Source organism: Penicillium arizonense, assembly GCF_001773325.1.
Source record: "Penicillium arizonense strain CBS 141311 chromosome Unknown PENARI_contig056, whole genome shotgun sequence".
NCBI classification, from domain to species: Eukaryota; Fungi; Ascomycota; class Eurotiomycetes; order Eurotiales; family Aspergillaceae; genus Penicillium; species Penicillium arizonense.
In genome coordinates this window covers 1230-12562 of record NW_019173333.1, presented here as the reverse complement: position 1 = coordinate 12562, position 11333 = coordinate 1230, and the positions used below count along the sequence as shown (strand labels likewise).

The following is an 11333-nucleotide window of genomic DNA, read 5'->3' as shown; positions in this document are numbered from 1 at the left end:
GTTCTCCGAGTTCCTTCTTGTCGCCGTATAGTCACCGGATATTTATTTTACATTTCATTGGGCGTGGTCACTGATATTTTATGTACCACCATGTCGAAATCATCGGCTCATTCAGCCACAAGAGATGGCGACTGGGTGTTTGCACGATGTAAGCTTGAAGAGCGGCAAATCGGTATTATAGAGAGCTGTTTTCGACCATTCGCTCGATAGACTAAGTTTTTGAACCGCACTTTGGTAGATTGAGTCTGGGCGATGAATCCTTGACTATCCGCCAAATCCTATCCCCTCTTTGCTCACCCAGCTGGTCACTGCACTTGCTTGTGTCTGGCTTGTCGACTGCATCATGGCTGTTTCTTTTCTACACTCTGGTGTTAAAGTGCAAGCAATAGCATTTACACAATTTGGTGCGTCTTGTTTCGGTCGTAACTGGGCTTGTCGCAACACCCTAAGACACGTTACCGCATAGGAAGTTGGCATTGGCTATATTATCAGACTAAGTGGCAAAGTTCGTTCACACTGGCTGTCCAAAATTCTCGCAAACATTCAACAGACCGAATGATCACATTAAGCATAGTTTTGATGGTAAGAATAGTCCATATCTTCCACCAACAGCTGTCTTATGGCATCTCGGGGCGGTGTTGGATCTCTACACAGTATTTCCCGCATCAAACCGTCCGTTGTTTGGAGTTCCCCTCTGCCAATGGCTTTCCACATAGAAGCCATCACCTCAAAGAATGCGCGAGGCTTCCCCCCTTGATCACCCAACTCACTCATGTTCAAGTATGCTCCCGGGGATACATATTGGAGCTTCACGTTACGTCCGGTTGTTTCATTAATCAAGTTGATTATCTCCTTTCCTGTGATGGTACCCCCGGCTGTAAGGAGAAGTGTCCTGTTCTCAAACCCTCCACGGAGCATTAAGCGGGCTGTGCACTCAGCAAGCTCTGCACGGCTAGTAAATGCGATCTCTCCATCGTCTGGGAGAATCACAAGGGTCTCGTTTGGGTACCAGTTGAGAAAGACCGGAAAGCCTTCAGCGTACATCCCTTCACGAATAGATGTAAACGTAAGGCCGGATCTATTGGATTAGGGCATATGATTAAAGATAGGCTCTCTCGTGGTCATTATTTCCGTCGGGGGTATCTTACTCCTGAAGCATCTTCTCGGTGGCCAAGTGAGCCCGTTGCATTGGAACCTCAGAGTCATTTGTGAGCCCGCCAAACGTAAGAGAGGTGTACCAGACCTTGAATAGACTTAGTTAATGAACGAATGTAAACATGATGACTCAGATAAGAATAACGTACATGCTTAACATTTTCCTGCCTAGCAGCGTCCACAACGTTTCGATGGTGTCTCTCTATTCTTTCAATGTGGATCACTCCTGTAGCAGTGCTAACAAGTAGCAGGTTCTGAACATCACGAAGTGCTGTTCTAAGAGTGGCAGGATCCTCATAATCCAAATGACGGAAGTTGACACCACGATTCTCGAATAGCGATCTGTTGTCGGGATTAGAAGAAGAGGCGGTAAACTCAGTAAAGTCGACGTTGGCAATGAAGTAATCAAGAACCCCTCCGCCGAGGTCACCTGTTGCGCCTGTGATCAGGTATTTGACTGTCATTTTGTTGGTACTCAGACAAAAAGTTATTGAATGGTAGAAGGCCAGAAAGTGATATTATAAATAATGTTCTAGAGCTAGGAAGGTTATATTGAGAAATACAAATAATCCCGGAATGCATTTTGGGGGGGGAGGGGGTAGGAACTTGGATCATATTCACGTAAAGTGGAAAGTAAAGGCTATCAATCATGCTGAAAGGCTTTATGTCCACTTTTTTTCTCTTTAAGGCCAATCAGGCCCTTGCTGGAAGGGTAGGAACGACATAGCCACTACCAACTGTTGTGTCTCACCGCTTATTCTGCTTTATATGATATTGTACTCACTCAAAGTAGCGGTGAATTGGGGCAGCGAGGCTGTGATCCTGCTCAGACGCGAGGGTTATCCTGAGCAATGCGTATTACATAGTGCTTGTGTGTAATGTTACATTATGTTAGTGGTATCAGACTCTACTACTATATAACGCAAGGAGTTGATGCTGGGTGTGTTCAGAGTGCCACGTCAGCTCATATCGAACAAATGGAGTACGACCAGTAGCTCTGATGTAGGTGGGATGCCACAATGATTCTTGCTTGCTTTGCTTAATGAGACTAGTTTCTTCCGGTATATAACCCAAGCTGCCATCAAGTGGTCAGAGGGGCGATCTCAACCACAGGGACTTCTTTCATCAGTGCCATGGGGGATTATAAACCGACAAAAGCAGAGGAAAATGCGTTCTCGGTATGGGATGGTGCGCAGCCGCTAGGAACATCACTGCCGACTGGTGATCCTCACGTAAGATCTTGCTGCTTCCACTGAGAAGCGGTACCCGGAATTCCCACGGTAACCTTGAGCTGATAATCCTTGTCACACAGGCTGTGAGCTTCTCATTGCCCACTTGGACATCTGTCATCGGGCTTATGGCTGGAGAAGATTGGGTAAAGAACGCAAAACAGACCACTTACCCGAGGTGAGCATTCCCATACAAGTAGACTGACGACCTGTTCGCCTTGTAGCCTCGTCGAAGAGTTCTGACTACTCATGGAATAGGATGGGCTTATGCCCACTTGTCAGTAAGCTATGTGAGGCTGCCGTGAAACGTCTAAACCAACCCAAGGGCATGAGGTGCAGGATCTTCACCTCACATGATGCGGCAATACGTCTTGACCAAACACTCAAGAAAAAAGATCCAACCACACGCACATACGCCATTGATTTTGTCCCCCAGTCTGTTGATCCGGAAGTTCTAACATGGGGACGCTTTATACTGGTATTGTATGCCGATGCCATGGAGGAAGAAGCAAATCGATTCTTGCTCAATCACGGCGACGGTATCTCGAATAGGCACGCCGAGTTTTGCCTTTCCCTCATGCCCTTTATGGATACGAAATGTGGACCTGCAGGTTCACAATTCTGCGCCGCGGTCCTAGAGCCGAATATTAGCACAATTCAGCCGCCCCCTTGGACATGTTCTGGCTTAGAGGAGAAGGCGATCGTCAAGTCCATTTTGGCGGATTCAATAGTGTCCCAGAAAGCGGGCATGGCCCCTGTTCGACCTGACGATGTTTTCCTTTATTCCACCGGTATGATGGCCATTGGGAAGATTGCCCGTGTAATGAGCAGCACTTCGAAGGACGCTACTGCAGTGATATACGGGTAAGGCCACGCATGTCCCTAATCAATTTGTTGTGACTGACAACACTCTGTGATACTTATTAGCTGGCTCTATTCAGGTACCAAGCCTTTGGTGGAAGAGTGCGGGTTTTATGAGTGTGTACTTTACGGTCACGGCTCAGAGCACGAGCTGGACCTTCTCGAGTCCTCACTTGCAGCAGGAGCAAGATACACTGTCCTATTCTGCGAGATCCCATCAAATCCACAGCTGCACACGCCAAATTTGATTAGAATCAAATATCTTGCGGATAAGTATGGATTTACTACAGTTATCGATGATACCATAGGAACGTCGGTTAATGTGGATATCTTGCCGTATGCCGATGTCGTCATTACAAGCCTAACAAAGATTTTCAACGGAGCATGCAATGCGATGGGCGGCAGGTAAGTCAGGCGTGCTCCTGCCTATGTCCTATATAAGCCATTGGGCGGAGACTGATTTGTATCACAGCCTCATTGTCAATCCTAATTCTAAGTGCTATCCAATGATCCACGCCCAGCTACAGGATAGCTTTGAGGACGTTCTGTTCCCACTCGATGCAAAAATCCTAAGTAAGAATTGCGTTGACTATGCGGACCGTGTGCGAAGATGCAGTGCAACAGCTATGAAGATTGCCCATCTTCTCGCGGGCCATCCACTCGTGGAGTATGTCAATTACCCAACTCTGGTGCCCTCCAGAGCGGAATACGAGCGGTATCGGCGTGAAGGAGAGGGCTATGGATACTTGTTGAGTATCGTTTTCCGAAGTCCTGACAGTGCTGTTCAGTTTTACGACGCGCTGGACCTGTGGAAAGGCGGAAGTATAGGAAATAACAACTCTATCGCACTCCCATATTCGGTTCTCGCACACTGGGATGAACAAGATTGGGCGGCTTCATTTGGAGTTCCAAAACATATTGTACGCCTCAGTGTAGGCTTGGAGCCAGAATGTGAACTGCGGGCACGTGTGCTTGGGGCCCTCGAGAAGGTGGAATTTGTTATGAATTAAGGATTTTGTCGACAATAATAATTGCGGGGAAGATCACCATGATTCTTCAGCCTTCGCCGGAGATTACCTCTTACTTAAAATGTTGTTAGTGGGTTCGAGAACGACTAGATTGGAATACTTTGATAAGTTGGATACGCAGTCAGTATAGCAATTCAGACCGGCATATAATTGTTACCACTGTATTACGGTGAAATACAGTACCGATCCGTGTTGACAGATCCAATTTGTTCGCAAATACCAGTAGTTCCGTTGATCTCTTTATCAAGGAATTCAAACGGCCACCCAGTAGAGGACTAGAGGAGAAGGGGTGTCCTATTTTCGGACTGATCTTGTCTTTTTCTGTTGCAGTGACCCCCTTACTTCCCCTGGGAGTTATGTGGCGGGATGGGGTACTGTTCTCCTCCGAGTGGCAATCCACCTGGAGCTCTTGGAACTTACTCTGGCTTATTGGTTGGCAGCTGCAAGTGAAAAATGCCTCATTCTTCGCTAACACCGCGTGACCCTCCCAACCTGGTCTAGCTCTGTGTCACTCCCAACACGTCACCAATTCTATATATCTTGCTCAAGTATTCTCCCTGCAGTCGACCGTCACAAGTCTTCTGGCCTACTGTTTTACTTGTTAACCAGTCCTTCAGGGCAGCGACATGGCTAAAGCCAAAATCCTCCTAACTGGCGCCACTGGGTACATGTATGACTGACAGAATTTACCTCGTTTAGGGATTTTCGGCTGATATATAACATCCAGAGGCGGATGTGTCTTGAATACGCTTTTGAACTCCAAGCTTACTGCTGTGCAAGCGTCGGCGATCACCTGTATATTGAGAAGCGAAGAGAAAGCCAGCGAACTGGAGAAGCGTGGGGTGAACGTCTTTTTTTTCAAAGATTTGGATGAAACTGATATTCTTGCCGAAGCTGCGGGTGAAAATGATGGTGATTATTCTACCCCTGGATTTTGTGCGGTCCTGGACCCTAACACAGTACAGTCGTGATACACACTGCATCTGGCTTCCACACCCTTTCCGCCAGAGCCCTAATCTTGGGGCTTGCGCAGAGAAAGCAACGTACTGGCAGAAAAGTCTATTATATTCACGTAAGACAAGGAATAGCTTTTTCAGAGATACAAGTGCTGAAACTCGAGTATGAAAAGACCTCAGGTACATCAAACATAGCCGACCGTCCGATAACCCAGAACTACGTGGAATTAAATTACCCATTGTCAGACAAATCTGACATTTTCTCTTACCTAAAGAAAAGAGACCATGCCGTTCCCTATGCCCAGCGCTCTTCCGATATTGTCGCTACCGAAGTCGGCCTGGAGGTTGGCGTCAATACGTACATTCTTATGATGCCTACCATCTACGGAATCGACACCAACCCGTCGTTCGAATCTGGTCATACCCGGTCTCTGATCCGAGCTGCGCTGAAACTCGGCAAGGTCCCTGTTGTGGGAGAAGGAACCGGTGTCTGGAATCATGTCCATATCCAAGATGCCAGTCGGTGTTACGAAATGTTGTTAAATCGGATCCTCCTTGGGCAATGGGTCCCTAGTGGAAAAGAGGGGATCTTCTTTGTCGAGGCTGGAGAGCATACCCTGCGGGAGCTGTTTCAGAGGATTGCCGATGCCGGGGTTAAGCTTGGCGCATTGCAGACTCGTGATTTTGAGAGTCTCTCGCTTTCTGAGGCCGCAAGACATCTAGGGAACGGATGGAATTTGGTTACAGAGATTGCATGGGCATCCAAGTATGTATAACTGATTATTAAAATGCGTCACGCAAGCTGATTTACGGATAGTTCTCGGGTCACGGGAGAGAAGCTGAGAGAACTGGGCTGGAAACCTTCAAAGACGAGAGCCGATTTTGAGGACCATGCTGCTGCTGACTGGGAAGCTATGCTTTTGTCTGAAAAGAAACTGATGGATTCTTGTCCAGTATGATGTAGAAAGAATAAATAGATGACTTTGGCGACGAAGTGCAATATCCTGTCGTGGATTGAGCTGTCTGCGTTCGAATCCAAAATGCTCTAATTAAGACGCCAGTAGACATTAGCCGCCCAGACTTAGAACTCCAAGAACGTCGGCACGCTCAAAGTTCCGCATATCTATAGAATTGACATTGCTCAATCTCACTATTAAAGTACATTTCCAATATCTCTCTTAGTTCTCTCATATTTGCTGCTTATAAAATCGTAATCAACTGGCGAGCGACGAATTTCCTCTCCTCTCCTAAACCAACGCTCTTCAACGTGTGCTTTTACCAAAAATAATGGAGAAAAATGCCATTATCACAGGAAAACCGCATTCAAATGGTTACTTGAGCCTACAAAACTAAACAAGCCAAATCAACACTAAAGCATGCGGAGAGTCAATGTGTCTGAAGCTACTCTTCGTGCGCGTCTTAAAAGGAGGAAAACATGCGCGGAAACACGAGGCAGCAACAGTCGCTATTGTACAAAAGCCCCTCAATGCAGAAAAGCAAGGCTTTCCAATTCGATCAAGGTCCCTACATGGAATGGCACAAAGCTTATTTCGTGAACGACTGCAGGATCCAACCGCAACTTTAGGAGTGAATTGGGTCTGTGTACGCGATGTGCAAGACAAAAGGCATATCAGCGTGCAAAGCAGGAGGATCCGAGGGTTACAATACCCTGGCCCCAGACTGTACAGTCCGTTATTCAAGAACATGGCATACATGAAGATGATATCGGGAACCTCGACGAAACTGGCTTTGCAGTGGGATTCTGCTCTGCCTCTAAAGTTATTACTGCAGTTGGGTGCAGTGAGCATCCGCGCAAAGTTATTCCGGGCGATCTTGAATAGGTCATAATCATTGAAGCAATCCTTCAAGAATAGGAATCTCTCGGTTGCATATATGACGCGGCTTTCCATAGATTGCCTTCATCAGCTTTGTCCAGGAACTCTTTCCAATGCGACGCCTTTGTTTTCTCGATAGCCCTGTGCAGTCCCGCCGTTTTCTGCGCATTTCTTCGAAGAATGCCATATGGTAGGCGTGTCGGCGGTCGTAGGTAACGCAGCTATCTTGCCACCATCGTCGGATCTGGTTGACTTCAGTTTACTGTGGTTTTATCTCAGGTGTGAACCAGCGTTTGGTGTATAGGCATGGTCTCGTTGGTTCGATGTGTTTATCGATGGCTTTTTTGTGGATGTGATGAGTTTCTCTGTTATTTGTCGAGTTGCGCCCTCGTCGAAAATGTTGGCCACTGTGCCACGGACTCTGTGTGTCCATCAGATGCATCAATCTAGACGTTCAATCCTGTCCACCCTGACCTTTTTGTCTCTCGCCGCGTGAAAGAATTATATTGTAACAGCTCGTATCCAACGTTGAGTGAAAAATATTGCCTGGCATGATGCCAACGTAGTCTCAAACAGTTTGATCAACATTGTGGCTTGCTACTTTCACCAGGATATACCTTTTCACAATGGAAGCCCTGTTCAGTGTGAGCACATTCAAGTTGTGATGGGAGAACACTTAAGCTCACCTGGTCCTCCCAGTGCATTTATTTTATCCTAGAGCGTCAGAATATGACTCACTGTAAGGTGCTCCGATACTGTTTTATACACTGACCTCATCCCAAAAGACGGCCAGCTTTGTACCTGATTCCCCACATTTACGTCGGCAGAGCAGTATCTGCGGATTGCTACCAGGAGATATTTACAGGGAGAACTTTTTGATACTGCACTCTATGTTACAAGTACTGGAACATCCGTTTATGTCGCGTTTGTGGCGTACGAATAGGTACGTATTTTGACTTCCAATGGCCATTTGTAAAGATGCTGAACAAAGCAGGAAGCATGTTCTTCATGCTGATCTCTCCTCCTCGGAAGTCCCAATCACCAAAGCCCCTTTTATATATTCGAAGACCGAGGAGCTTGTTTGGAAATGGGAACAGTCAAAGCTCTGTGGTCGGAGTATCAACAGCACACTCTCTTCCACCATGATTCCACAAGGTCATCCACCAAACAAACCTGATAGCCAAGGCAAATTCGTATCCATCGAGAATGGCGTCGTTCATGTTTTTCCAAAGACACATCTCATGAATCTGGAGCCACATGACTATCAGATCGGTATTCTGGTGACAACGCATTCAGCACACTTGAAGATTATCCTTCTCGGTGCGAAGGGAAAAAAACAAACAAAACGTCTCAGGAGAAGCCTCTTTCGCCTCCAGCATTCCCTGCTGGAGAGAGGCCCTCTTTCTTCCGACCGCTGGTCAACCGAATTCTGGGTATCCGACTCGGTCGTTGTTGATTCAACATCCATTGAAGAGGCTAAATCAGTACTTAAGGCTGTGCGTCCAGAGAGCGCTGATGAGGCAGCGTATGTCTGTGTTGGTCTTCCAGTCACAATCTTCGGGCCATTATTCAATACGCTGGTTTCGAAATGGAACGCAAGTGCCGCTTCTTTCGAGTACTCCAACGGATTCATCTGGATATATTCCACAGTGGGCCCGACAAACTTTAAGATTGACGCGGACGAATCTTCCAGTCCAACCAAACACTCAATTTCTTCCATGCTGAAGCAAATGAACGGTAAATCCTAGCTTGTGAGGGCAAAGTTCACGTTCAGACTCGAAATGTCGAGCAGGGAGAAATCGGCTATTCTTGCCGAGCTCCTAGAAGTTTCTCATATACATGTCACATCTTCTCATAAGCCCATCACTCACTCTTAGGACAGACTGGGATGCTGCAAGGGCCTGAAGACTGGCAAATCTGCTGCTGTCATCTATCTTTTGTTTTCTTTTTATTTCTCTTGAATCAAGTATACGTTGTCCAAATGAGAGACCAAAGGAGACTTTCAAATCTTTTGACAAAGAACTATATTTACTAATATCTGTGCGATCTAACAATCACGCTCACATTAGGGCCACAGAATTGCTTATAATCGTCTTCAGCCAAACATTCATCGTAACACCTCTGGGAACTTCCAGACCAGGAATCAAATGCCAACATTTAGACTAAGCAAAAGCAAGCCTGATGGGACTGCAATACTGCGTAGCTAGAAGGGGTTATAGAGCACGAATTCTATGGTGATTGGTCCAGCCTTGTCAGATCGGCACAAGGTTAGAATCCTATTCGGAATACAGCTCGGAGGCGTGTTTGCTACAACACGACCGCCTTCCGTAGAAACAACGCTCTTTGCGTCTTCGACAAGTTCGGGTATGATTGCATCGATAGCCAGAATAACTTGGTCCATTGAAAAAGTCCTGGTGTGAAAACCCCATAGCGGAGGATCACAACAGTTTCCACGGTCGCCGTCGCTGACCACGGCTGCCTCCCTGATCCTCTTAACAATGACACACACTGTTTAGCCGGACAAGCGGCCATGCGACATCTGAAAATGCGTCTCAGCACGTTGACTGAGTTCAACAGTTGGAAACATGGGACAATTTAAAACGCATTATATTGCAGGCACACGATGAGCGCGGAATTGGGCTTCAACGTTGAACATAAACTTCACGAGACGCACCTTTTATGCTGTCCATGATTTTTTGACGGGGGCTCGATGATGATCATTTTCAATCATCAACCGGTCGTCTCAGCCCAAGGAGCCGTAGAAAAGGGCCTTCCCATCTTGCTCACCAGCAGCAATGATCAGCGCATCAACATCCCAAGCTGCTTTCGACCGCTCAAACAAAAGCTCTGGTCAGCGTTATTCAGACAACGTATGGAAAATACGATATAAACCTGCTGATGTCCAGTATTGTCTCGCCTAAAAGCATGTCCCGCCCTGTGTCAAAGTTTGCCGAATGGCTTGCCAGGGCTCCCGTCCAAGACAAGTTTGGTCTTTGTGGGCTCCTCGCTCTTGTATGCTGGATATCCTATAGCCTCGCACGCCGATTCAGCCATTTGCCTTTGAGGTTGCAACACGCAGTATCTTGGAGACGCTTCTTCCAGGCGCCAACGCCAGGCGCTCCAGTGGCTGGATATCCCATCATACTTGCAAGGGGGAGTACTTGCAGCCCTAGTGATTGCCAACATTATTGCAATCAGTCTTCATGCTCAGACCTGGGCGGACGTGCAGAAGCGAGCCGGATGCTTGGCGGTCACGCACCTTGTTCCCCTCTGCTCCGGGTTTAGCTTCAGCCTTCCGGCCCACGTCTACCGTGTCGAACGGGGCACGTTCCAGTGGGCCCATCGGTGGCTAGGCCGCATTTGCGTGCTGCATTGCCTTCTTCATGGGTCCGTCTTAGGCACAGTTGCTCGAAATACAAGCCTTGAAGCTCCCCTCGTCATCTCACTCCTGGTACGTGAAGCGGGCTAGAGAACGGCAGCCTTCCCATTTCCCCGCAGGATGCCTGACTAGAAGTGGCTAATATTGAACAGGCCGGATGCAGTCTCGTCTCGATCTTGCCTTGGACGCTCGCTGCGATTCTTCGACGGTGGCCGCAACTCGGCCTCAAGGTCCACCATGTGCTTGCTTTGATCGCCACCGGCGCCCTTTTCTACCATTTGATCGACCGGGTATCGTCCAACCGCTGGGTTTTACTAGGTGGTATTTGCGCCGGATTTGCCTGGAGTGCCGGGACATGTCTGCATACCATGTGGCTCCACAGATCGTGGCGCATCACCTCTCGACGGGCCCTCGCGCGGTCTTCCAACCGGCTCTTATAGCTTGATATTGCGGTTCCGGTGGAGTGGGTGGCTCAACCGGGGCAGTATGTACAGCTCTGGTTGCCAAGCCTGGGAGTAAGGTCCTGCTTGCAGCTTCCCGCATTCTACGTGGCTTCGGTAGGTACAGGGCAAAGCAACATAGGAGCACCGACAACTCATGTGTTACGCATAGTGGCCCGGCCTGGACCAGGCGTGACCCGAAGGATCGCACAAGCTGCGGATCGTGCGCACTCGACGATTCATTTTCCGGTGTGCGTGCTGGGTCCCTACGGGCACCCACCTCACCTAGGCCAGTACGGGACCGTCGTCTTCGTACTTGAAGATATTGGACTCTTCCGCGCGTTGCCGTTCATACGATATCTCGTTCAAGAAAGCCGAAGCCGGAGGAACACGGTGCGACGGCTAGAGGTCCTGTGGCAAGTTAGGCTGAAAAATTTCAGTAGGTGTCCT

The 11333-nt window shown here is 48.0% G+C and overlaps 5 protein-coding genes across 5 annotated transcripts, besides 2 other annotated features; 4 read left to right on the top strand and 1 right to left on the bottom strand.

Annotated features, from left to right (window-relative positions):
- The first annotated feature begins 90 nt into the window (after window positions 1–90).
- Window positions 91–148: a sequence feature (Short protein (PENARI_c056G10484, OGE47188.1) was converted to a misc_feature.).
- Window positions 149–210: 62 nt separating this feature from the next.
- Window positions 211–215: a sequence feature (Short protein (PENARI_c056G10484, OGE47188.1) was converted to a misc_feature.).
- A 230-nt stretch (window positions 216–445) lies between these two features.
- On the bottom strand, window positions 446–1619 carry PENARI_c056G01555 (uncharacterized protein; the record flags this gene model as incomplete). The annotated part of the gene is made up of 4 exons (XM_022637485.1): window positions 446–480; window positions 771–1078; window positions 1149–1243; window positions 1305–1619. 4 exons carry the CDS (start codon window positions 1617–1619, stop codon window positions 446–448), a joined length of 753 nt encoding a protein of 250 aa, XP_022482655.1.
- Window positions 1620–2288: 669 nt separating this feature from the next.
- On the top strand, window positions 2289–4255 carry PENARI_c056G03455 (uncharacterized protein; the record flags this gene model as incomplete). The annotated part of the gene is made up of 5 exons (XM_022637488.1): window positions 2289–2387; window positions 2468–2562; window positions 2643–3248; window positions 3312–3650; window positions 3718–4255. The coding sequence occupies 5 exons, from the start codon at window positions 2289–2291 to the stop codon at window positions 4253–4255; spliced, it is 1677 nt and encodes a 558-aa protein (XP_022482660.1).
- A 644-nt stretch (window positions 4256–4899) lies between these two features.
- PENARI_c056G09552 (uncharacterized protein) lies at window positions 4900–6188 on the top strand (the record flags this gene model as incomplete). The annotated part of the gene is made up of 5 exons (XM_022637496.1): window positions 4900–4943; window positions 5001–5185; window positions 5239–5345; window positions 5505–5995; window positions 6047–6188. The coding sequence occupies 5 exons, from the start codon at window positions 4900–4902 to the stop codon at window positions 6186–6188; spliced, it is 969 nt and encodes a 322-aa protein (XP_022482656.1).
- A 2018-nt stretch (window positions 6189–8206) lies between these two features.
- On the top strand, window positions 8207–8812 carry PENARI_c056G02744 (uncharacterized protein; the record flags this gene model as incomplete). Its single annotated transcript, XM_022637487.1, has 1 exon — window positions 8207–8812. One exon carries the CDS (start codon window positions 8207–8209, stop codon window positions 8810–8812), a length of 606 nt encoding a protein of 201 aa, XP_022482659.1.
- A 965-nt stretch (window positions 8813–9777) lies between these two features.
- On the top strand, window positions 9778–11324 carry PENARI_c056G09329 (uncharacterized protein; the record flags this gene model as incomplete). The annotated part of the gene is made up of 6 exons (XM_022637495.1): window positions 9778–9914; window positions 9971–10076; window positions 10144–10515; window positions 10596–10764; window positions 10938–11000; window positions 11056–11324. Coding segments are annotated over 6 exons (1116 nt in total), but the record flags the coding sequence as incomplete, so codon positions are not given.
- Window positions 11325–11333: the final 9 nt, after the last annotated feature.